The sequence below is a fragment of the Nomascus leucogenys genome, chromosome 2 (assembly GCF_006542625.1).
Source record: "Nomascus leucogenys isolate Asia chromosome 2, Asia_NLE_v1, whole genome shotgun sequence".
NCBI classification, from domain to species: Eukaryota; Metazoa; Chordata; class Mammalia; order Primates; family Hylobatidae; genus Nomascus; species Nomascus leucogenys.
Window position 1 is genome coordinate 69,067,899 of NC_044382.1, and position 25,909 is coordinate 69,093,807.

At 48.1% G+C, this 25,909-nt stretch overlaps 2 protein-coding genes across 2 annotated transcripts in view; one reads left to right on the top strand and one right to left on the bottom strand.

Annotated features, from left to right (window-relative positions):
• The window catches only part of LOC115837052, a 30,871-nt gene extending 24,380 nt beyond the window's left edge, over positions 1 to 6,491 (bottom strand). Inside the window, exons 1-2 of the mRNA XM_030821830.1 lie at positions 6,322 to 6,491; positions 6,103 to 6,249 (exon numbers count right to left, since the gene is read on the bottom strand). Coding sequence (XP_030677690.1) covers positions 6,103 to 6,249; positions 6,322 to 6,491 — 317 coding nt within the window. The remainder of the gene's footprint in view (positions 1 to 6,102; positions 6,250 to 6,321) is intronic.
• Positions 6,492 to 6,943: 452 nt separating this feature from the next.
• On the top strand, positions 6,944 to 22,290 carry SALL1 (spalt like transcription factor 1). The gene is made up of 3 exons (XM_012504633.2): positions 6,944 to 7,106; positions 16,116 to 19,579; positions 20,711 to 22,290. Exons 1-3 carry the CDS (start codon positions 7,031 to 7,033, stop codon positions 21,149 to 21,151), a joined length of 3,981 nt encoding a protein of 1,326 aa, XP_012360087.2. The 5' UTR covers positions 6,944 to 7,030; the 3' UTR covers positions 21,152 to 22,290.
• Positions 22,291 to 25,909: the final 3,619 nt, after the last annotated feature.

Consider the following 25,909-nt stretch of genomic DNA (forward strand, 5'->3'; position numbering starts at 1 on the left):
TTCCCTGGCCAGTGTTAAATGGCAGAGCCAGAATGTGCACCCAAATAACCTGACTGTGAGTCTGCACGCTCAACTCCCAAGTAGCACATGTGGAATCAAGCGAGTCCACAGCAAATACGTGAGATCCGCAGAGGAGAGATTGTCCATAGGGTGGAGATAATAGGCACTGGGTTATTCAGCACTGTTCTCCCAAACTGAAGGTGTTGTGGGGTCCAGGAAAGAAAGAGGAAACAAAAACAAACCTGGAAAATGTGGGCTGCACCCCAGTTCTCTTGAAATCATTTTGCTTTGGTTGGAGAAGGAGGAATGTGCTGGCATCTTCCCTTGTTTAGTTCCCAGGCATCCATTACAGCATGAGCAAAGTCCACAGCAAGACCTGGGCCCAGTTCTCAGCAAAAGTTACAGGCATTACACCCTGAGCAAAGTTCTGGGTGAATCTTCTTGAGGATTGGAATTTACTACAAAACATGTCAAAGAGTCTTGGGGAAGTGAGGAAAGCTGGGATGAAAGAGGGGAGGCCAGGACAGAAGGAGAATTTATAAACATGAAGAGGAGGAAAAGATTGGAATTAGTTGCTAACATTAGTGTGTGAGTTTGGGATTATGGCTTCGGGGATAATTGCTTCTGTTTTGAGAAGACATAAGAAAACAGGGAGACACAGGTTTGGGGTTGGGAAATGTTGGTCTCTTAAATGTAAAACTCTTTGTCAAACTGGATGTTGAGTTGGAGAGAACAATATTGTTAATGTGGCTGAAGAGACAAAGATAAAAATTGAAAGAAAGAAATTATAGTGCAATAATTAAGAAAGTTTAGTCGATCTGGGAAAAGGGGAAGAGGGAGAAGAGTGGGCTATCCCTGCCACACCCTTTTTTTACCCCTTCCTTACTGACCACACATATGGAGATGAAAAGGAAAGAATGTGGGTTTGAACTGAAAAGATTGCACAGGATTGATGAATTGAAGTTCATTGTGGGGGCAGGGTAAAGCTACAAATGTGATTCAAACTGCAGCCCCAAGAAGCACCTCTCTCCATCAGGGAAAAACCAAAAAAAGATCTTTGCTCAAAAGTCAGTAGCAAGAAACCCTGAGAAATATTCCCTATGAAAGTCATAGCTCAGCTGAGACTTGTGGGGTTTGTAAATTATCTATAATGTGAGTGACAGGCAGACCTTGCTCACAGCCAAGTGTCAGTACCCCAGCACAGTTCTGAAACCAGACCTTGCCATTTCATTTCCACCAAACAGAAACCAAAAGGTGCTTTTTCCTGCATGAAAACTGAGGAAGAGAAGCCATTCACCAGCATGGGTTCACTGCACACAACTTTTTTTTGTAAAAACCAAGATGCACATCTCTGAGAATTTTTTATCTGTTCTTTAATAATGGAAGTTCTGCTGAAAAAGTGGCAGCGTAAATGTTTTTTTAAATAAAACTTTGTTGCAAGAGATGTGCTAAGTTAGTTCATCCAGGAGTGCCATAAGGAGGTCGTTTGAGGGGATCTCATTTATGAATGAAAGTGAGTTTCCTGGCAGACTACCAGTCTCTTCCAAATGCACACGCTCCGAGAACAGGACTCCACAGATCTCACACCTATTTCCAACAGAAGACACAGGAACTAACCACACTATTCGCTGGATCCTAACTAAGGTCCCACTGGAGCGGCAGATGGGAATCTGTGCGTCCTGCTGGGCTTCCTGAACATTCTACTACCAGGTTCTAAGAATTAGCTATACTCTATTACATGGTGATGATTTTTTTTTTCGCGCTCAGAAAACCGCAAAGGGATTTAACCAAAAGGAAGGAAAGGTTTTCTTTTTATAAATTCGATTAGCCTTTTCCACTTTCTCTACGTCGTCGGGACATTTCCTCTGGGAGGAATTTCATACCCAGAGGCCCCTTGGCGAGGCACTGTTGCATGCGGGGCGCAGTGAATTTAAGTGCAAGATGCTCAAATGTGGACGGAAAGTCAAAATCGCAAGCACTTGCAGTCGCTAGCGAAGTCGGTTTCTTAATACCGGTGTAGGAACGGCCCTCCAAGCGGAGAAAGACGAACTTTGCCGCGGGCAGACAGTACGGGACTCTTGGCTCGGGCGCGCGCGGGTGGTTACCAAGCCCACCCTCCGCTTGCCACCGCTGAATTTCGCTCCCGAGCCGGCGCCAGGGCGCCCGGTCACGGCGCTGCACCCGGCGCCCGTCTGGAGACAGCCCTTGGTGGCGGGCGGCGGGAGTCCCCCCCAAAACGTGCGTTTTGCTGCTGGTATTGAACTGCTGGAGAGCGAGTGCGCCGAGGGCGCACAGTGTAGACTTGGCCAGGGGCGGGGTACCTACCCGAGCCTGCTCCAGACCTCGGGTTCGAAGCCGCTCCAGTGTTCTAAGAGAGGTTAGGATTGAGTGACAGCAGTTCAGTAGGAAAGCAGTTTCTGAAACTCCCGGGGAAGCGAAGTCCCGGGGTTTGGAAAAATAACCGAATCTATTGAGAGCTTTCCAAACTTGATCTTTTTTTCTGTCATTTTTTCCCTGCTTTCCCCGCAGACCCCCACCCCTAGCCCTGACTCCAACCCCAACCCCAACCCTAGTTAAGAGCCCTAAGGGCTAGAGGGTACAAGCCACCTCAACCCTTCCTCTTTTCCCTCTGCCCCCGCAAACTTTCAGACAAGGAAAATACAAATAAACCCCGGGTGGTTAATGCGGGTGCATTCAGGAACACCCCCCCCCCAACACACACACATGCACACACACACACAGCTGGCCACCCGCTCTGTCCCACCCACCTCCGGGCAGGGGAGGGACTGGGAACCTGATCTCCGGGCTCCTGCCCCGAACGTTTCCCCATCAATAATGTTGATACCATCGATGTGCCTCCTCCCCCGCCCCCGGGGCTCCGCTGCCGCCTTTTCGCCACTTTTTGCCTTGCTTAAGAAAACGAAACCTCCACTACTGCCCTCCTAGCCTCGGCCGGGGGCCAGCGGGGCCTTGAGCTGGGGACTGAGGAAACAGGGGTGCAGGGAGAGCGCTTGGAGGCGTCCTCCATTTCTGGGGTAGGGTGGCCAAGCAGCGTCAACGGAACGGAAAAGAGGGTCTGGGGCCCAGGCAAGGCCTCATTCCAGGCCCTATCCCAGACCCGAGGTCAGATCGGGCCAGAACAAGATACTTTTGAGGGTAGAAGAACCAGGCCTCAGAATGCGGGAGCCTTGACTCCCCCCACGTTGCCCTTCGTAGGACCAGAGGTTGAGCGAAGAAACCTGGAAACCTCACGGCTGGGACCCCAGTTGTGGCCTGCGGCCTTGGGGCACAGACCTTCGGCCCCGCCAACCCACCAAGGACACTCTAGGACTTGGGAAAACTGAGGGGACGTATTAGTAGGAACAAGCATCAATCCCCCAAGATGGGAGTTTGCAAAACTCGCCAAGCGCCTCCCCCGGGTGCGGTTCCTCTCCGCCAGCGAGGTCGCGACCCCGGCGCAGCTGCCGCCTCACTTCGGGCTATCCCCATTCGCTATTGCGGATCAGCCCCTAAGTACCAGGCCCTCTCGCGGAACCTGCAAGTCCAAACTTCGCTACCCGGATTCCCCAGAGGTGCCCCCTCAAGCCCACCTCCACCCAGGGCTAGGAGGGCGCGACCGCACGTAGAGCGCGCAGGTCTCTGGGGTGAGCAGGGCGTGTGGAGGGACTCCAGCAGTGGCACCTCACTCCCGCTCGCCGCCTACTTTCGACCCGCACAAAAATAAAGATTAACCCCCACTCTGCTTCTGTTTTTATTGATGTAAGTATTTCTTTGCATCGCGGCACGCGGAGCCTCGCCAGCGCCCTGACACTGTGGTGCCCGCACCGGCGAACCACGGAACTTGGGACCGAGACAATGGCCCGTAATTGATGTATTGCCATCAACAATAAAGGCCAATTCTCCTCTCCCCGCCATTCCGACCATCCCCCTCCTCCCATCCCCCCCTCCTCCACCTCCCATCTCCTCTCCCGGGGCCACCGAGGGAAAGAAAACAAACAAGAAATTAGCGGGGGACGCCAAGCGCAGAGCGAAACGCCCGCCTCTACGCCGTCGAGGATGCAAAAAAACGAAAAAAGTTATTAAAGTTTGGATCCCCCAATTTATTCGTCTCTGCTCGCCCATTTTTAATTAAACATCGCAAAGCTGCTTTTTGCATGTTTATTTCGTTTGGTTGTTTGTTGTGGTGTTTTTTGGGGGGGAAGGAAAGTTTTTTTTTTTTTTTTTTTTCCCTACACTTAATCTTAAATCACACGTAGACCAAGCAACAAACACGTGTTAAGTTATTCCCGGGAGCTTCCTGCTGCGCACGCGGCGCGCACCAGGAGAAAAGCTTTGCGGGACCGCCAGCTCCGCTAGGTTCCTGGCTGCATGCGGTGCCCGGGAGGCCCGGACTTTCAAGAAGCCAAGATTGTTAGAGAAGGTTGCGAACGGCTCCAAACACGGGCACATTCCGGGAAAGGAGTGTGCAAGTGCACACAAACGGGTTCGTGTACCTGGGAGAGTGTGGATTGGTGGGTGTGAGAGGACCCCTGTTTGTGAGATGGGGGCGGTTGCGGGATTTACACGTGCTGCCGTACACGTTCCCGGGATCTGGGAGAAGCGAGCTGCTAACACCCCAGGAGCGCGCAGATCCATCTTTGCCGAGGGATCTCTTTAAATATTCAGTGAGAAATAATGGCATTTGAAGCACCACCTATGGAAACATTATTATCTTCATTTTTCAACATCAGCCCCACTGATAGCTTCGTTTGTCTTTTTATCAAAATCTACTGTACCCATCAGGACCTGGGGAGAAAGGGAGAGCGAGGCGGAGAGAGTGTGAACGTGTGTGTTAGGGAGTGAGCGAGAGCAGAAGATAAGAAAGTAAGAGAAAAGGTGGAAAACGGACGAGCAGGGAGAAAGAAGGGAGAAGTTACACCAATAAAAAAATAATAAAGTCAGCAGATGAAAAACAGAGACATTCACAGGCACACAAACACATTTACACCTTAAGAGAAAAGAAAAGATTTAAGAAGCTAAGAGAAAGGGAAGGGTCCTCTACGGGAGCGCAGTACGGGTCCGGAGTACCCGAAGTCGGCTCGGGAGACTGGTGCCCACTTCGCGCGAACCGACCGTGTCACCGGCCAGACGCAAGGGCGCTCGCGAATTGGGGCGTCCTTATCAGCCCTCTCCTTTCCTGATCGCGAGATAGGGCAGGGATTGTGTATCTGCACCCCCCTCCTCCCCCATTACTCAGCCGAAGTTTAGTTTAGTTTAGTCCTTCGGGCGCAAGACTTCGAGAACCTTGGAGCGAGGAGACCCCGAGGCGCGAGGGGAAAGAGCTAGGCTGAGCCGCGTACCGAGTCTCAGGTTCGCGGGCGCCTGAGCCCGACAGAGGGATCGGGCTCCTGGCTCTGGGCTCTGGGGTGCGGGTAGGGAGGTTGCATCTCAGCTTGGGGGAGATGGTGATAGAGCGAAAAGTTTGGGCGCCGCGCTCGGCAAATGCCCGAAAAGTGGAGGCGAGCTTCCGCGCCGCCAGGCAGCCTCGGACAGAACACCTCCCCACCGCCTTCCCCCCACCCCGCTTTCCGGCTCTGCGCCGCCACCTCGTCCCCGAAGGCTGGGGCGCGGCCCCCTCCCCAGGGCGAGGTGCCCAGGGGTCCCGGGGACTGGCCCAGTCCAGTGCCTGGTCCGCCCGGGCCGTGTCTCCCTAGGCCGGGGAGGGCTGCTGCGCTCAGGGTGAGCAGCAGCCCCTCCCCTCCCCCCGGCCGGAGCTGAACTCCGAGCCCAGGCCGGTCCCCGCTCTCTGCCCGCCCGGGGCTCTGCGGCGCCACCGCTGCCGCCGCCTCCCCGCGGAGTGACGCGCCCTGCAGCCAACCGGGGCAGCCGAGGGGGAGGTCCGGGAGGGGTCCTGGGCGGAGCCGGGCCGCCCCCTTATCCCACGGGCTCGGGGCTGCTTCTCCCGAAAACTTCAGCCCTAATTGTCCTGGGAATGTCCGAGGTAGAGAAAGGGAGCGAGGCAGCAAGCAAGAAGCTGGAGGATCAGTGCCCCTGGCGGGGAGGGGATGGGGTGGCGGGAAAACTGCCCCTCCCCCCAGCCACAAACCCATCAGGTTCCCAAACCTTTCCTGGATCCTCTTCTCCGCGCCCCCGCGAGCCCGGGATCCAGGGGATGGAGAACTCGGGGCGGAGGAGCGCCGAGCCAGGCGGGAGGGAGGCCGAGCCGTGGGCGGGAGGCGGACCGGCGTGGGGCTGGCTCTTCCCCACTCGCTTATTTTTTTTTAATAGGGGTGGGGGTGGGCTGCTTTCTGGTAGCTCTTAAAGAAACGAAGAAACACTCACGAAACGGGACGCCCTCCCCCCAGATCCCGCCGCGGGACTCCCTCCCCCCGCGGGCCGGCGCGCCTCGCGCCCGAGTTGGGAAGTTCGCAGCGCGCAGGCAGCCCGGGTCCCCAGCCCCCGCCGCCCGGCCCCACCCCCCACCCGGGGCGGCTCAATTCCGGGGAGGGCATGCTAATTTGGGTCGGCCCAGCCCTGGATGAGGGGGACGAAGGAGGGAGGGAAGAGGGAGGGGAGAGGGAGAGAGCGGGGGGAGCCCGCCGGGGCGCCGGGCCCGCAGTGGAGAGGAGGCCGGCCCCCGGCGGCCGGGCCGCGGAGTCCCGGGCGGTCGCAAAGAGGGTTAACCCAGTGTCGGGCGGCGCGGAGCGCAGAGCCAGCCCCGCGGCCGGCTTATTGGGCCAGCGCGCGGAGAGACAGGGGTCTGCAGCAAATCACGAACTAATTGATTAAGGCGAGCGGGTTTGAATAGCGCTGGCCCGGTGCCAATCGCCTTTCAAAGAACCCCTCTATGATTAATCGCAATGCATTATTGATAATCATAATTATAGCAGGACACATGCGCGCTGCGCCCGGGGCCGGGGAGCCGGGGAGGGGGCGGGCGGGCCGGCGGGCGGGGGGAGCCGCCGCCGCCGCCGCCGCTCGATTTCCGTAATTTTGAGAAGATTTTTTTTTAGTAATTTTTTATTCTGCCCCAGCTGATGTTTGAGCCAGCATGTCGCGGAGGAAGCAAGCGAAGCCTCAACATTTCCAATCCGACCCCGAAGTGGCCTCGCTCCCCCGGCGAGATGGTGAGTGCTCCGGCCCGCGCCGTGGACACACACACACGCACTCACACTCACGCACACTCGGACCCACGCACACCCGGCTGGCCCCCGCGCCCCCTACCTCGCCGCCGCCGCGGCCCGGATTGCTTCTTCCACTCGGCGTAATTTTTTTTTTCTTTTTAATTTTCAATGTGCCTTTGCTGGGCTTTCCCCCGCTGCCCCGGGGAAAGCGAGCACATCTCCCGGCAGGATCTTTCCGGAGTTGTTGGGTCCTCCCGGGGGAAAGAGGGCGGGCATGCCGGCCTGGCTCCTCCGTCCCTGCTTTTCCGGGGATCCCAGCCGCGGCCGGGGCCCGGGAGCCCCATGAGGCGTGGGTGAGGGCGGAGGTCGTCCCCGCCTGACCGCACGGGGCCCCTAGCGCTCCCGGCGCCGGCCCCGGGGCCCCCGGCCCGGCCTCCGCCGCCCGGCCCTGCTGCCAGTGGGAAGGAAGTTTACTTCGGGCGCTGGGCTGAACTCCGAGCGTGGAGGAGCTCGCTGCGCCCCCCTGCCCCCACGCACACTCCCCCTCGGCCTGCGCGGCAGAACGGGGTGCCTTTGGAGGTTCAGACCTGCAAGAAGATGGGGACTGGTGTCGGGGCACCCGCGCCTGACCCGCTGGGGTTGCTGCCGGGGTGGAGAGTGCCGCTGGCCGCCAGTTGTTCCGGAGACGGTGCAAACGGACGGGGAAAGTGTCGGGGTCTGGCTCGCAAAGTTTATCTCCGCATCTCTTCCCCAACACTTGCACCCTCTGCCCCCCAAAGTCTTTATTGTTGGTATGAGCCCTCTGCGGATCGTGGTGCTCCCTACTTCCAGGGGGGTCGGGGAAGAAGTCATAGAATAGTTTTTCAGGTTTGCGGGTGGCCAGCCAGAGTGGAATCCCCCCTGAAACAGGAGCACTCGCTTTCTCCGATGGAGGCGACAACTGTGGGTCCCGAAGGGGCTGAAAAAGTCCAGAACAAAGTTTGTGTGTGGGAGCTATGGCAGAGAGTGGAAGAGATCCGGGCGGGGAGTTGGGGTACAGAGGGAGGACACCTGGAATCCCTCCTTGCTCCTAAAGGTATTTCACTGTACCGGCCTCAAAGCTCCTAGGCCTAGCGCCCGAGGCGGTGCGGCGGCGCCCGGACTCGGGTCCCCGGGTCGTCCCGGCACGATGCTGGCCTCTCGGCTGTGGGAGGACGCACAAGGAGCCATCTCGGCGGGGTCTCAGCGGCTCCGGATGCCGCTCGGGATGCCCACGCCCTAGGCGGCATTTTGGGGTGTGAAGGAGGGAGCTGGGCCCCGACAGAGCTCCGAAGCGTGCCCCTGATCGGCACCTCAGCCCACTAAGCTGCGGCCGCCCGGGCCCGCAGGTCCCCGGCTCGTTTCCCAGAGGCCTGCCTCTCGGTAGAGCTGGGGCACAGTGAAGCGAAGGGACCCCCGCTCCCTTTACCCCTGCTGTCAGGAAAGGGGAATCCTGACTTGGGATCCCTGTAAAAAAATGGGGGACTTGAAATTAATTAAGAAATGCTTTACAATAACCCTCCTCCCGGCCCCCAGTATTTCCTCAAGCTTGAATCCTTACCCATGGCCTCTGCGATTTCTCAGTCCGCTGAAAACAGCCCCTGAACCCCGCTTTCCACCCCAAGCGAAAGCGAGCACGCGGGGTAGATCGAGGTGAGATGACCCAAGGCCGCGGCAGCTGCGCCGAGTATTTTTCTGGGTTTTCTCAGCTTAGTTTCTTCTGCTTCCCGCACCCACACTCATCTTTCCTAAAGTTTCTGGTGAGACCTTTTGCACCGGAAAACTGTTCAGGTTAACAGTTTCTACACAAAATAGCAAACTAGAGATAAGAGAGCATTTTCTAGTGTGTTTTGTAAATTTGTGCTGGTTTTCTACATTTTCAAAAAAAAAAAGTCTCGGCCTTCGAGGAGAAATGATGCGTGCTAGATCTTTGCCTTTTGCCTTCAGTATCAGGAATTTTTAATAGTTAAGTCTTCTCATAAAGCAATAATATAAAAGGAGTTCACTACCTCTTACCATTATTCTTTATTAGTACTATTTTTTTCAGTTTAGTTTATTTGAGCTCTGAGGTAAGTTAGTTAAGTAACTCAATCAAGTTTCCTTTCTTTCTCTTTTCTCTCCTTCTTTTGATTTCTTTCTCTTCCTTCCTTTCTTTTTTCTTCCCCAAAGCTGGTACATTGTCCTAAAGAAGCAGTAAACTGTTAGGGGCTCCCTAGGAAACACCCCCTCCCAGCCTTCTTTCCTCACCTCTCCCCACCCCCTCCTCTTTTTCTTCAGTAGTAATGGTTTTAGGTTATGACTGTTTTTACATGGTTGAACAATAAGTTTGGGAGAAGTTGCCTAGAGGGTAGATTTTGTAATAGGGTTTCAGGATTTAGTGTGTTGTAATAATATTAGTACACAAGTAATCCTCCCCCAACGCTGGACGTACAGGAGGGCCTAACATACTCCAGTTCTTTTTATTTGGGAGTAGTTCTGAAATAAATGGCATTGAAAGTTCATGACATAACTCAAGGTTACCTTTTAAAAGTCACCTTTTCTGCAGTGAGTTCAGCAATCTCATTCTTCTCCCCACATATAACCCATACTTGTAGGAGTAGCTGGATTTTCTGTTTTGTTTTGTTTTTTATGTAAAGAAACATTGTTACATTTTTAGAAGGCAAGCCCCTTTTCAAACATTCTGATTACTTTTTCTTATGTCTTGAGATGGTCTTTGAAATATGACAAGTGAAATATGAAACATACCAAATTAAATCTAGTTCATGCACTTCTCATTTGTCAGCACCTCAGATTATATGACTTCTACCCAGAGTGAGACCTAGAAAAGTTTGTAGACCCAAGTTACAGGAGCCCTAAAGAAGCGGCTCCCAAAGCTGAAAGCAGCTAGGGCTGCTTGGTGTTGTGTGTCCTGCCTGTGTGTGTTTGAGTGTGTGTGTGCTTACAAAGAAAACCCAGACCATGCTAAGGAGCCACACAGACAGCTTCATCTGAAGCAAGTGCAAACAAAAAACAAAAACAAACACAAAAACAAAAACGAGTATTTGGTCGATTTCAGGATGCTGGTATTTTATTTTACTTTAGTGTGCAGCTGCTATGCCAGAAACACTCTAAATTTGGTAATTTTTCTGCTTCTTATGAAACCAAGATTATGGCAAATATGACTTGTCTCCTAAATGATATTCAACAAGTCTTGAATTACTTGCAGAAAGATGACTGCTACTGGAAAGATTGTTTATCAAGTTAAATAATTCTTAGGAAAGGGAATATTACAATCTAATGATTTTAAATGTGGGCTCTTTACTATAAATTGGGATTTCAGTTATGTGTTGTGTGTGCATGAATGCATGTGTGCGTGTGTGTGTGTGTGTGTGTGTGTGTTGGGATTCTTCCTTTGATGGCGTTTTTGAGATTTCTGTAACTTCTACATGGATGGCCCATTTAGACTCCATTCATTTAGTTAAAAAGTATTTTGGTGCTCAATTTTTTCAAGGAAAAGATAATATTGGAAGAATGAAACACCATGAATTGCAGATAAAACACTAACAATCATATGAAGTATCATAAAAATTCCTCTTATTTATATTAATAATGAAATTCTATTATTTAACCAAAGTAATTTGCTCATTTAGAGCAGCTTTATAGCAGCACATTGATCACTGGGCCCAAAAGGTTAGCAAGAACTGTAATTAATTGCTTTTTTTTAAAAAAAAAAAAAAACACCTGCAAGATAAGGCAGTTGGAAAGAATTCATGTTTAATCAGAGCTGTTTTAAGTTTGTCATAATGGAAGATTCTGAATGAGAAAATGCAAACTGTTTTTTTGTGATTTGCTTCAGGCTGCACATACTTTGTAAAATGTTAAAAAACAAACACATAAACGAGCAAAGTCTAGTTAGGCATGAGGGTAGTATGTGTGAAAGTGAATATGTGATACTGAATGTTTTGTGGTTTATTTTACATCACGTTTCCCCTAGAGTTCATTGGCACAAGTGCCAATGTATAGGTTCTTCTTTGGGGGCTCTATTTGTTTTCTTTATACTTTTGGAGGTAGCAAGTTGTCTTTACCAACAGAACCTTTTAGAAGGTAGAACTCCACATTTTTATGGTGGAGATCTTACTGGGACGGAAATAGGCAGACTGGTTAAGTTTTTGAAATTGTCAAAAGCTAAGCTCTGTGCAGGAACTAGAATAAATTCCTTCTACAACTCAACTACGTTTTTCTGAGACACTTCTTGGTGCAGATAGCACCAGAATATTCCAAAAATGTTCTTAGATTATTAAAACTGAAGTAGTTTGGCGAAAGAGGTGGAAAGTTAACCAAAGAACTAACACCCCTCCCCCCAAAAAAGAAAAAAGTTTGTGTGCCAGGCTTTAGAAAACCTAGATGTGTCAAGCTGTTTTAACCTTTGCTAGCCTCCTCCCATGCAAAGGTGACAAGGTCCAGATCATAATATGTCCTTCAGTATCTTCCCAGTGACCCCCAAATTGAATCCTGCTAGTCACTTAGCAGGAAGTTAGTAGTTTATTTTAGTTTCACCTTATCAGCTTGGCGTCTTTTCCTAACCTTATTCCCCTGTCACCCTCAGATGCCAGACCCCCAAAGGGGAAGATTGACAGGTAGTTCCCATAGCTCGGTTTTACCCTCAAACAACAGGGATTTAGTTTCTTGTGCCTTTGCCAATGTTTATGTAGTCAAAGTTTAGATCTCGCCTTAAGGAGTCTCTTTTTTACGCGTCACTGCAATAGGAAAGCCACAAAGAAGTTTTTGAACAAACCCTTGCAACTGGAACCCCATCTAGTGTTCAGTTTGATTCATCCATGGGAAAGACATTTTCCCCTTTCATTTATTGTGTACATTAGGTGGGCTTGGATCACTATTTTAAAAGCAATGCCTCGTCCATGTTGTTATTTTTTCAGAGATTTCACTCGTATTCTTCCACAAGAGAATACTATAATCCCCATCAGAACAGTGAGTGAACTTGAAGGGTACCAGGAAATTTGTCATTTGGTGGCATATCACATAGAGGAAACTTTAGACATCACAGAAAATATGCACAGCATATGTCGTAGTGTTTAAAATTTCTTTGGAATCCTAAGTTGGATTCAGACTTTTCCATTTGGATTCAGACTTTTCCCGGGTCGATGCAGAAAAAAAAAAAAAGACCAATCAATCAAATATGTTTGTGATAAAAAAAAAAAAAAAAGGAACAGGCTGTTAAAATTAAGGACTCCAAAACCACTATCATGAGAAATTCTATTAAGAAATGTAAATGCCATCTTAAGATAATGGGAAGTACAGTGAAGTGTCTTTCTGAAGAGCTCCAAAAAAGAAAACTAAATCTGGTAGAGTAAGGTGGTTGCGTTTGTTTTTTGTTTTGTTTTTTCCCTTCCTGGCTGTCTAAACCTTTTTGTGTGGGGCATAGTTTTATTTTTATTTTCTCAGTAGACAGATATGGTAGAACACCAATTTTCTGCTTCCAACTCTGCAGTTCAGATGATGAAAAACTGACAAATTTGAGTTAGGCATCAAGTACCTAAATTGTACAACAGGAACTAAAGCATCTGGGATTTTAGTATAAATTTGGTGGAGGTATAACATCACTCTCCCCCTCCCCCTAACAAAAGGCCCAGAAAATTCCAAATATCTGTTTGTGTGCACATACTTAGAAAACCACTGCTTCTTAAATTTTGCTATCTGACTAGGGTTGCTTACAAAATTAATCTGTATGCAAAATCCATAGAAAAGGAACAGGAATGTTATTTTCACTATAGTACAAGGAACAAGGCAACTGTATTTACTATAATGGGGTCACCAGTTGCAATCCTGTGTAACAGATTACTGAGAGAGATACAAGATAGCAGACAATCAGAAAAATGAATTAGAACATGTTCGTGTGTGTGTGTGTGTGTGTGTGTGTGTGTGTGTGTGTGTGTGAATGTGTGTGTGTGTGTGTGTGTATCTTACTACAAATTACTACAAATTAAAATATTCCCTTTGGTAAAGAGTCCAACTAGTCCTCATGTTTTGTCTTTTTTTTTTTTTTAATAAAAGACTGTTTCCTTGGAATTTTGTTCCGAATGCAGATAGATTTCAAGTTAAGAATTATTACAGTGTAGCGACACCTGCTTTTGAAATAAATCAAAATAGATACCAGTATTCTGGGGATGTGGGGGTGTTCATAAACATCAGGAAATTAAATTAGTTCACTCTACAGTGAGATCAAATGTCAGCTTATTAAAAATGTTGTGAAAACCTAAGCTAAAATATGGACAACTTTTTAACAATCTCTTAAAAGCAAGCAGGCATTTGCATTTATTTTTAAACATCTATATTTTCCATCCAGTTAGCACAATCCTAAATATAAAAATGTTGACTGAAAAACTTGAAAATTCTCAAGTGAGTCTTGAGGCAGCACAAATGCAGAATTCGAGTGCAGGAAAATAATAATCAGCTAAATCCTGTAAAGTAACCTTCCTTTTATTTTCTCTATATATTATGAGAATATCAGATGTTTGCAAGTTATAAAGAATTAAAATCTCTTTTAATCGTGAGCACAGATGTGCTAAATATTTGAAGCAACTACATTGTAATGTGTACAATTGATGAAGTCAGTTTTCTGATTTCCCTTGCTAGTTATTTAGTTCTGAATCTGTCATTATTTGTCTAAGCCCAGCTGACCAAGCAAAACTGTGTTTTAAAGTGGCTTTATGTTTTGATAAATGTGAGCTGGTTGAAAAGTATTTTCCACTGAATGCAGAGCTTAATAGAACATGCTGACATAATAGTTTTAATGCATTTTGTTGAAAATGTGTGAACAAACAGAATAGCTTTTGTTCCTTCATAATTGGCTGTAAAAGTAGATGGAAACATAACCATTACATATGGAAATGTGCAAAGAGAAAGAAATAACATTTCTGTTGAATATATTAGGAATTGCATTTCCTAGTTTAAAATAAGCATCTGAAATGGATGCATCATTTAAAATTGGTTGTCAAAATAAGAAGCTTTAAAGAGAATTTTTGTCACATTATTTTTGTCCCAAGTTAAGCAACATAACTTTAGCAAATTTCATCTAATATCTTGTTTATATGATTTTAAGGCAGGGGGAGAAGCAGAAAGTGCTTAAAACAGCACCTTCCATGTGCATAGGAATCCAGTGCCAATTAGGATGATTAAACATTAAATTAAAACCAAATCATTGTTGGTATTTTCTGCTACAACTAAGATTTGTTTGCTGGTGTTAATGCATTTTGCACTATACCCTTGTGGAGATTAAAAGATGGGTATTAGGAAGGCTAGCTTGTTAAGTATAACTTAGCTACTCAAATAACACTCCCAGTGAATAAAGTGTGCGTACATTTGGCATACTTCACCAGGGATTCTAATCAACTTCGGCATCACTCAAGGCAAATAGAGTTAAGGAATTTCCAGAAGTTAGTATTTAGGTATTAATTTTATTTTCTGGAATGCAAAACTAGTCAAGTTTTTTAAAGTGTTTACTACAAAAAGGCAAACAGCTGAACCTTTCCAATGGACTTTAAGTTTACTGAAAAAAGCAGCATTTTGATTTTACATTTATTCATATGTGCAATTACTTTGTTTTCTGCAAGTTTTCTGGGAGATTCAATTTGGAAGTCATGGAAACTACCTATTATCTGATTCAGTTCTGCAGAAAAGCATGCAGGGAGGTAATCCTTGAATTAAACAGTTTTTTTTTTTTTTTTCCACAGCCTTCGTAGATGACCACACACCATTTGTACAACAGAAGTTGGTGTTCCCCATGCTGGGCAAACAATGGGAAGCCATCCTGTCTTTGAATAGGATGTTAGCTTGGAGTTAGAGATTTTTCTGTTTAATTTACAAATGGATCTTAGTGAGAAGACATCTGAGCAACCAATGGAAACAAACAGGAAATAAAGGGATTTTTATAATAAAAGGTTCAGGACAATCTGTTAAACAATTGATAACAGTTAAGAGCAAACTGTTTTTAAAGGCATTCAGACAAGGAGAGCTGCAAAGCATTTTCAAACTCTAAACCAAGAATTATTTCTTAGGAGATGGGAGCGCTTCTCAACTGCACATCCTTCTTGAAGTTGATGTTTAATCAGAAATGTAAATCTCGTGCCAGTTTTTATAGACATAGAGAGCACTTTTGATGAAATATTTAGCGGCATAATGTTGCCATTTGGAGCGTAGTGGCATATATTCTTTGATTAGTGGAATGGTAGCCGGAGTTACATCTTTAATTTTAAAAATAAACATGCCATGGGGTGATATATAGGTGCCAGGCAAGCCTTGTAATGGATTATGATTATTGTGTTTCTCTTCATTGTGTGTGTTGCCGTCCCTTTGTGTTCAAGTGAGTTTTGAGGAACGGTCTGGAGGATTTGTTACTGATGGGACTAAAGTGTGTTTGTCACGGATCAGACGTAGCGCAGGTTTGAGGTAGGGGCTTGAGGTGATTTTCAAGTTGTCAGTCTACAGCTTGGTGATATGCATTTTTTCCCCCTTGTCAACAACTGGTTGGAACCTGAATGACTACAAATTAGTTTAGTGACAGAACAAACTGTCACAGATATCTTTGAGTCGGTTGAAAATGAATAAGGTTGACAGAAACTCAAGAGCCTAATAAGTCCTCAGAATGGTTTGTGGACCCTCTCCGGACGAGTAGACAATAAGGTGTATAAAAGATTGGAAATCAATATTTTGTTATGGAATTTCATCATGCACCAGTGTCTCCCATTTGTAGTATTTTATATTTTGATGAATTATCTGAAGGCCATGACTCTCTGAAATACCGGCTGGATAGGAATTCCTCCATACCCTTACAAATTAATTATGGATGTTCTTAGGTAATACTGATTGGTTTTCAAGGGCTACATTTTTGAGTTTTGCAGGTAGAAAACCATTGATTAGCCTCTTTTTTTTTTTAAGTCATAGGTGACTGTGTGTCCTGGCCCCTTTTCTAACCCTGCACCTTTTTGACATTTGTAGGAGACACAGAAAAGGGTCAACAGAGTCGCCCTACTAAGAGCAAGGATGCCCACGTCTGTGGCCGGTGCTGTGCCGAGTTCTTTGAATTATCAGATCTTCTGCTCCACAAGAAGAACTGTACTAAAAATCAATTAGTTTTAATCGTAAATGAAAATCCAGCCTCCCCACCCGAAACCTTCTCCCCCAGCCCCCCTCCCGATAATCCTGATGAACAAATGAATGACACAGTTAACAAAACAGATCAAGTGGACTGCAGCGACCTTTCAGAACACAACGGACTTGACAGGGAAGAGTCCATGGAGGTGGAGGCCCCGGTTGCTAACAAAAGCGGCAACAGCACTTCCAGCGGCAGCCACAGCAGTACCGCCCCAAGCAGCAGCAGCAGCAGCATCAGCAGCAGCAGCAGCAGCAGCAGTGGCGGCTCCTCCACAGGTACCTCAGCGATCACAACCTCTCTACCTCAACTCGGGGACCTGACAACACTGGGCAACTTCTCCGTGATCAACAGCAACGTCATCATTGAGAACCTCCAGAGCACCAAGGTGGCGGTGGCCCAGTTCTCCCAGGAAGCGAGGTGCGGCGGGGCCTCTGGGGGCAAGCTGGCTGTCCCAGCCCTCATGGAACAACTCTTAGCTCTGCAGCAGCAGCAGATCCACCAGCTGCAGTTGATCGAACAGATTCGTCACCAAATCTTGCTGTTGGCTTCTCAGAACGCAGACTTGCCAACATCTTCTAGTCCTTCTCAAGGTACTTTACGAACATCTGCCAACCCCTTGTCCACGCTAAGTTCCCATTTATCTCAGCAGCTGGCAGCAGCAGCTGGATTGGCACAGAGCCTCGCCAGCCAATCTGCCAGCATTAGTGGTGTGAAACAGCTACCCCCAATCCAGCTACCTCAGAGCAGTTCTGGCAACACCATCATTCCATCCAACAGCGGCTCTTCTCCCAATATGAACATATTGGCAGCGGCAGTTACCACCCCGTCCTCTGAAAAAGTGGCTTCAAGTGCTGGGGCCTCCCATGTCAGCAACCCAGCGGTCTCATCATCGTCCTCACCAGCTTTTGCAATAAGCAGTTTATTAAGTCCTGCGTCTAATCCACTTCTACCTCAGCCAGCCTCCGCTAACTCGGTTTTCCCCAGCCCTTTGCCCAACATCGGAACAACTGCAGAGGATTTAAACTCCTTGTCTGCCTTGGCCCAGCAAAGAAAAAGCAAGCCACCAAATGTCACTGCCTTTGAAGCGAAAAGTACTTCCGATGAGGCGTTCTTCAAACACAAGTGCAGGTTCTGCGCAAAGGTCTTTGGGAGTGACAGTGCCTTGCAGATCCACTTGCGTTCCCACACTGGAGAGAGGCCGTTCAAGTGCAACATCTGCGGGAACAGGTTCTCCACCAAGGGGAATTTGAAAGTCCACTTTCAGCGCCACAAAGAGAAATACCCTCATATCCAGATGAACCCCTATCCTGTGCCTGAGCATTTGGACAATATCCCCACGAGTACTGGCATCCCATATGGCATGTCCATCCCTCCAGAGAAGCCAGTCACCAGCTGGCTAGACACCAAACCAGTCCTGCCTACTCTGACCACTTCAGTCGGCCTGCCGTTGCCCCCGACCCTCCCAAGCCTCATACCCTTCATCAAGACGGAAGAGCCAGCCCCCATCCCCATCAGCCACTCTGCCACCAGCCCCCCAGGCTCAGTCAAAAGTGACTCCGGGGGCCCTGAGCCAGCCACAAGAAACCTAGGTGTGCTCCCAGAGGAAGCCGAAGGGTCCACTCTGCCACCCTCTGGTGGCAAAAGCGAAGAGAGTAGCATGGTCACCAACTCAGTCCCGACGGCAAGCAGTAGCGTCCTGAGCTCCCCAGCGGCAGACTGCGGCCCCGTGGGCAGTGCCACCACCTTCACCAACCCTTTGTTGCCACTCATGTCCGAGCAGTTCAAGGCCAAGTTTCCTTTTGGGGGACTCCTGGACTCAGCCCAGGCATCAGAGACGTCCAAGCTTCAGCAACTGGTAGAAAACATTGACAAGAAGGCCACTGACCCCAATGAGTGCATCATCTGCCACCGGGTTCTCAGCTGCCAGAGCGCCTTGAAAATGCACTACAGGACACACACCGGGGAGAGGCCCTTTAAGTGTAAGATCTGTGGCCGGGCTTTCACCACGAAAGGGAATCTTAAAACCCACTACAGTGTCCATCGTGCTATGCCCCCACTCAGAGTCCAGCATTCCTGCCCCATCTGCCAGAAGAAGTTCACGAATGCTGTGGTCCTGCAGCAGCACATCCGAATGCATATGGGAGGCCAGATCCCCAACACCCCAGTCCCCGACAGCTACTCTGAGTCCATGGAGTCTGACACAGGTTCCTTTGATGAGAAAAATTTTGATGACCTAGACAACTTCTCTGATGAAAACATGGAAGACTGTCCTGAGGGCAGCATCCCCGATACACCTAAGTCTGCAGACGCCTCCCAAGACAGCTTATCCTCTTCACCTTTGCCCCTCGAGATGTCGAGCATCGCTGCTTTGGAAAATCAGATGAAGATGATCAATGCTGGCCTAGCAGAGCAGCTACAGGCCAGCCTGAAGTCAGTGGAAAATGGGTCCGTTGAGGGGGATGTCCTGACCAATGATTCATCCTCAGTGGGTGGTGACATGGAGAGCCAAAGTGCTGGCAGCCCAGCCATCTCAGAGTCTACCTCTTCCATGCAGGCTCTGTCCCCGTCCAACAGCACGCAGGAGTTCCACAAGTCACCCAGCATTGAGGACAAACCACAGAGAGCGGTCCCAAGCGAGTTTGCCAATGGTTTGTCTCCCACCCCAGTGAATGGTGGGGCTTTGGATTTGACATCTAGTCACGCAGAGAAAATCATCAAAGAAGATTCTTTGGGGATCCTCTTCCCTTTTAGAGACCGGGGTAAATTTAAAAACACTGCTTGTGACATTTGTGGCAAAACATTTGCTTGTCAGAGTGCCTTGGACATTCACTATCGAAGTCATACCAAAGAGAGACCATTTATTTGCACAGTTTGCAATCGTGGCTTTTCCACAAAGGGTAATTTGAAGCAGCACATGTTGACACATCAGATGCGAGATCTGCCATCCCAGCTCTTTGAGCCCAGTTCCAACCTTGGCCCCAATCAGAACTCGGCGGTGATTCCCGCCAACTCGTTGTCATCTCTCATCAAAACAGAGGTCAACGGCTTCGTGCATGTTTCTCCTCAGGACAGTAAGGACACCCCCACCAGTCACGTCCCGTCTGGGCCTCTGTCTTCCTCTGCCACATCCCCAGTTCTGCTCCCTGCTCTGCCCAGGAGAACTCCCAAGCAGCACTACTGCAACACGTGTGGCAAAACCTTCTCCTCATCGAGTGCCCTGCAGATTCACGAGAGAACTCACACTGGAGAGAAACCCTTTGCTTGCACTATTTGTGGAAGAGCTTTCACGACTAAAGGCAATCTTAAGGTACCTTGCTCTATCTGTACCATACCCACTCCATCAACCCTGTCCCACTGCCATTGATTATCTATAATGCATGCCCCCAGAGTCATCAGCCCAGATATTCAGGGAGAGAGCTCTTGCAAGGGAACCTGCTGCACATGGTTGACGGGGGGAGAAACGAGGGTGCCTGGGAGGGTCAGGATCGTGGCAGGGACAAGAGCAAGCTGCAGCTCACAGAATGTCAGTGCACATTGAATAATTTGGTACCTAAGCGAAGCAGCGGCCTCTCTCTGTTGTCTCACTAAGTGCACCAGATGAATTGCTTTACCTACCAAGGAAGACAGCCTAGCGTTGCCATGGGGTATTGATTAAAGACCTCCATGTGGCCTGTGTGCTGCCCGTATCACTTAATAATTAGGGTTCTCGGCGTATGTATCTATTTTTCATAACTATGCAGTCCAGCATGGTTTGTTTGTCTAAAAACAATAACGTCACTGCTCTGCTAATGGGTATTATGATAATTGATTATACAGCATTTCCTACTGATATGTGTTGGAAATAAAGCAAATATGCTTAAGTTCTAGAGCAACAGTTGAGTGCTCTTAGCGTGTACATTTTTCTGTTGACAGAGTATTTCTCTGGAGATTGTTCCCGGTAATGTGAGATGAATAATTACTTTCTGGGTTTTCTGTCCATACACAGGCCCTCCAATGGGCAATCAGGGAGGGATACCTTCTCCCCATCTGAAAAGGACATTTATAGGGTAAAGGGTGTCAGATACAATACTTACCATTGCAATGAGAGTGGACATAACAATTCTAACCCTGAAAGGAGCTATCCGCCACTGCCTGGCTTGCTTGAGGCCATTATAAGCTAAATATGGGTAATAAAAAAAGAGTAAGTAAGGCATCCTTGCCTTGGAAGAGGGGAGACAGCCCAGGGCTGCAGAGAGTGAACATGTTATTACTAGACGGGAGGAATGGATGGTTCCTGTTGCCTTCACTGTCTGTCACATGATGAGAATAGACATTTAGGCCACTTGCTTTGTGGACATTTGGGATATGAGTTGAGACAGATTCAGCTATTAAGCTTCTCTCTCCCTCCTCTTTTTTTCCCTCTCTCTCTGTGTCCCTGCCTGCCCTCCCCATATCTCAGGTACACATGGGCACTCACATGTGGAATAGCACCCCTGCACGGCGGGGTCGGCGGCTCTCTGTGGATGGCCCCATGACATTTCTAGGAGGCAATCCCGTCAAGTTCCCAGAAATGTTCCAGAAGGATTTGGCGGCAAGATCAGGAAGTGGGGATCCTTCCAGCTTCTGGAATCAGTATGCAGCAGCGCTCTCCAACGGGCTGGCGATGAAGGCCAACGAGATCTCCGTCATTCAGAACGGTGGCATCCCTCCAATTCCTGGAAGCCTCGGCAGTGGGAACAGCTCACCTATTAGTGGGCTGACGGGAAACCTGGAGAGGCTCCAGAACTCAGAGCCCAGTGCTCCCCTGGCCGGCCTGGAGAAAATGGCAAGCAGTGAGAACGGAACCAACTTCCGCTTCACCCGCTTCGTGGAGGACAGCAAGGAGATCGTCACGAGTTAAAGCAGCTCGGGCTGGAGACATAGCATTCATTCCTGTTCAGAATGCGACCTATGGTGGCCTCCTACACCTTGCCCCCCACCCCGCCCCGCCCCTTCCTTCTGTTCCCCAGATCTATGAACTACAACATTATGAAGACATTCTTTTGTACCTTGTTCAACTTTAGAGTTCTAAGAAAGCTTATTTATTAGTGATATAACCTTGCTTTGCAAACAGAATGCAAGCGTTAACTTTGGTCTTCTGTATTTTGGACTAAATACTAATTGACTAGAGTGCTGTAAACTTGCTGTAACATTTATGGCAATTGCAAGTTGCCCTGCTAGGCAGTTGTAATCTGGCATTAACTTATTTTCTATATCCAGTTTAATATGAATCTGGTGTTGATGCAATGCCTCAGTGATGCATTAGATCTCTAATAAAGTCTGTATATACATGTACACTTTGATCCTGCTGGAAAATTTTATCAGCAAACACATTGTCTAATCTTTCAAAACAGATTTAAGGAAAGGACTGAAAGTACAGACTGAATAGTGTGGTTCTTTGAAAGGTTTGGTTTTTTTATTTTTATTCTAAAATTCAACCTTTTTTTTTTTTGTAGATTTAACCATTTCCATTTTGAACTGCTATTTGTATTGTGCTTTTTACTTGAGTCGTCTTCAATGTTAATAAGTTTCTGTACAGTAATAAGCACGCAGAATTCTTTAGAGAAAAAGAAAACAAGTGTTGTTTTGGTAGTTGAAACTGAGACGTAACATTTTGCCTTGTAGGTATATTCACGATAGAAAATGTGTGCTGGAATTTCACAATGCTGCTAAGTATAGCATCTTGAACAACCTTCAGTGGAGAAAACGTAGATGCTCTTGTATATACAATAAGAAATATCACTTTCATTCAAATGTACATATGTTCCTTACAAGAGCAAATGCTTCTTCTTGATCAAGAGAGCAGGTATAGTGTTTGTTTATTTTGTATTAGGTATGGAAGAAAATAATTGGACTGTTACATGCACTTTCTTGGAAAGTTGAAAGGAAAGGGGGGTCCAATTTCTTTAACATTTAATACTTACTAACAACAGAGATACTGTAATTTTACTCAAGTAATCAAATACATTTTTTTTGCAACAGATAAAACAAAATACTGTGTCTGTGTTTTTAGAGTGCATTTCCATTTAGCCAGGCCCCTAAATGCATTTTAACATTTCCCCAGGCAGCAGTCAATTGTGTATGTGAGTGTGTATCCGTCTTTAAATGAGGAATTGTAAAAGGCATAACAGAAACGGCTTTGCATGGGCCTGCGTTTTCTTTTATTTTGAAATTTGGAGGCCCTAGATATTTTCCCAGTATCCATGACTTACTTAGGAATGGATTTTATAGACTCCACTCGCTACCCACCCCACCCCCAAGAAAAACAAAACAACGAAATGACATAAAAAGATGTTGGAGGTTTTAACCCAACAGGTAAGTTTCTTTTAAGCAAGATATTTATGCCGATTTAGATTTCACTTTTACTATTCTGGTTTTATTTCACTTAATGCAGTCACGTTTTTTCAGGCAGCTGAGAGCCACATTGCTGGGGAGTTCCTGATGCTGCGGGGTTATATAATCTGACTCAAACTGGGCCTCAACCCAGAGAGGTCAACATGTTCTTTATTTAACTGGTCTTTTAGGCATTTAAACGCACATGCATATTTGAAAGAAAAAGTCTATTAGAAAGGTTATGTAGAGTCAGCTTGAATATTTCATCATGCAAATTCAAATGGATTCTTCCCCTCTCCCTGTTATTCTGGGGCGGAGGGGGGAGCAGGCTTTCTCCCTCCTGAGCACTGTTTTGAGGTGAGCAAACGGACTGAAGGGAAGCTGTGTCCAGAGGGGTCGCCGATTTTTTTTTTTTTTTTTTTTTTAATGTTTCAGGGAGCTGGTGAACCGCGCATCCGGCGGTTGTGCCCAGGTAAGGTAGAAAGCGTCAGGCCGCTTCCTGCAGAAGTTTCCACCAGGGCGCGGGCCACTCGGGTCCGCACTCCCCCGACGCTGTCGTTAGACCTCTGTTCCGAGGGGGCGCCCTCAACCTCTGCTCGGCCTCCGGGTCCAGGTCCGGCGTTCCGGAAGGTGGGCGCTGACCTGGGCCGGGAGAGTTCAGGGGAGGGGGTGGGAGCCCCCAAAGCCAGGGAGGGTGGTGGGGTGGCGGGGGCAGGGGAGAGGGTTGCGCGACGTCGTGAGTGATGCTGAGAATCACCCCGAAGGCTCAGCACCTGAACATTTAGAGGGACAGATTTCTCTCTCTCCCCTCTCCTGTTCCGTCCCCTCCGCTCCAGGAGTGACTTTTTTTCCCCAGGAGTGGGGACACGGATTGAAGGCCGGAGTTCCAGCCAGAAGCTCTGCTTCTGCGCGGGCCAGATGGAGCTGTTTCCGTTGCACAGACGACGTTCACACCTTCCCATCGCTGGGCATGGCGAGGAGGGGCTGCCCCTGGCTGCGCGCCCTCTGCACCCAGGGACAAGGCCTGGGGACATCTGAGGGAAGTGATCCGGGGGGCTGCCGCCCACCGACAGGGGCAGGCTTCGACAGTGCCCCCCTGCCGCACATGCCCGGCGCCTCGCCGGCCCTCTCCAAAGGCGTCCAGGCGGCTGCCCCGCGACACTTTCCACCGAGCGTCCGCCAGCAGCTGGACCCCGCTCTCCAGTGGTCTCCGCCGCCCGGTCCCCGGGACTCCCGCACTTCGGGCCGGGCGCGAAGGTCACCGCCCTGCACCACCTTGGGCTGCGCGTCCATTTCCAAGAGGCAGGCAGTGGGGAGAGGGGAGAGGGGGCGCTGTGTTCCCTTTCCCTGTCATCACTAACCTCCCACCTTCCAGCGGTTTCTGAAAGTGACTTAAGGGGAGCAAAAGTCACTTTTCTTTCCGGAGGCATCAGAAGCGTTTAGGAAAAGGTCAGAGGGTCTCTCTGTCTGTCTCTCCGTCTCTCTCTCTCCAACCCCCTCCTCTTCTCTCTCTTTCTTTCTCTCTGTGTGTGTGTCTCCTTTTGTCCCTGCCTATCCACTTATTGATTGACTATCTTTCTAATCTATTGATTATTACCTGCCCATTCATTCCCCTTTCCATCCATTTCCAAAATAAGAAATCGCCCTCTGCCTTGCTTCTCCTCCCAGTGTGAAAAATACACTCAGCCTTTGGGCTCGGCCCGCAGAACAGAACTGGATTTACATTTACAAAGCAACAGGGTTGAGGTGAAGGCAGCTGACGGGCGCGCACCCCCTCCTCACCTACTCCCCAACCCTTGCCCTGCTACGCCTCACTAGAGGTGCCTCGTGGTGGTATTGGAATCACCGAGAACCGAATTCACTGAATTAAGGAAGGATTGTTGCTGCAACTAAGTTCACAGAAATTTTTAGCTAAAAATATTCACTTTGGTGACAGTTTCCCCAGCTTTTTTTTTTAAAGGGGGAATTGTAAAAATACAGAACAGCCCAGAGAAGAATTTAAGAAACGCTTTGTGTCTATCACTCAAAATTTACAAACGTTAGGAACTTGTAGTTTATTCGAGGTTTTTTGTTGTTATTGTCCCCCCCACCCCTCCCCAGGAACCGCGTTTCCTGTTCTTCCTCTCTGCCTGGGTAGCTGTCATTCTCTCATTCTCTTCTATCTTTCCTTCCTTATATTTCGTCGTGCTTTTTCTTTTTTCCTTCTCCCTCAATCTTCACTACCATTCCTTTTCCACCCACCCCCCACGGGCTTCCTTCTTTCTGGAAAATATTCTCGGAAGAGCAGTTTGGTGATTGACAGGGACCTGGGGAGGGAAAAAAGAGAGAGAGAGAGAGAACCAATGACAAACCCAAGCTGCCCGAGATGACCCCTCCCTCCCCCCCCCCCCACGTCTGGGTTGGGGAAGGGTGGGTAGCGTAAGGCGTAAGGGAGGGGTCCTGCAGATCAACTGGAGATACCTGAAGCTGACTTTGCGCTTTGAGTTTTCACATCCCAATCTTCACAGGCCAGATCTATTCAAATGGCTTTTCAGGGAGTGGAGGGAGGGCTTTTTTTTTTTTAATTACAAGAAAAAAGGTCTTCAAACAGAAAATTCTTAATGATTTGCAGTTGACATAAATTTCTAGCAGTAGATAATTTGCTTATTGTTTTTGGCATGTTGTGAATGTCAAGAATGAGAGAGCAAAAAAAAAGCTCCCACTCTTGTTAAAACTTAGCAGTCCTGTTAGAAAAATAAAGCAATGGATTCTTTACTAGGAGTTACACACTCCACCCCAAATGAAACAAATGTCAGAGGGGGTAACAAAGTGGAAAAAAGTATAAAGTGAATTTCAAAGGGCTCCACAGTAAAGCGCAATCTGAGATTCACAGAAAAGTAGAGACGGATAAGACAGGAATTAGGTCATCTCGTCCAGACCCCAGGAAATATGTCTAGATCAAAGCCTGCTCTGTTAGAATAAACAAAACAGGACCCATTGGGCCCTACCAATATTTTCATCTCAGTGCTAAGAGCTGCTAATCTAACCAGCTCTATTTGATGAAAGGGAGTAAAAATTACAACTGTAAAAATGACGACGTAATAAATGTCCTCTCAACTCTTAGAGGAAGATAAAGATTTAGATTTGAGCTAAAAAGTAACAAGATCCAGGCCCAGATCAACATAAACTTCCTGGAATTTTAGCACTAAGTAAATTATCTAATCCTAGCTATTGTTCCCTCCCTGCTGCCACCCCTCACCCCCACCCATCCCATGTACCCCATGCAATTGAGTATGCAAGATGATTT

What these genes read in the sequence shown, in the direction of transcription:
- SALL1 (XM_012504633.2), top strand. Translation starts at nt 7,031, where the DNA reads ATGTCGCGGAGGAAGCAAGCGAAGCCTCAACATTTCCAATCCGACCCC. An exon ending in CTCGCTCCCCCGGCGAGATG is followed by an intron (nt 7,107 to 16,115) that starts GTGAGTGCTCCG and finishes TGACATTTGTAG; the next exon opens with GAGACACAGAAAAGGGTCAA. An exon ending in CGACTAAAGGCAATCTTAAG is followed by an intron (nt 19,580 to 20,710) that starts GTACCTTGCTCT and finishes CCCATATCTCAG; the next exon opens with GTACACATGGGCACTCACAT.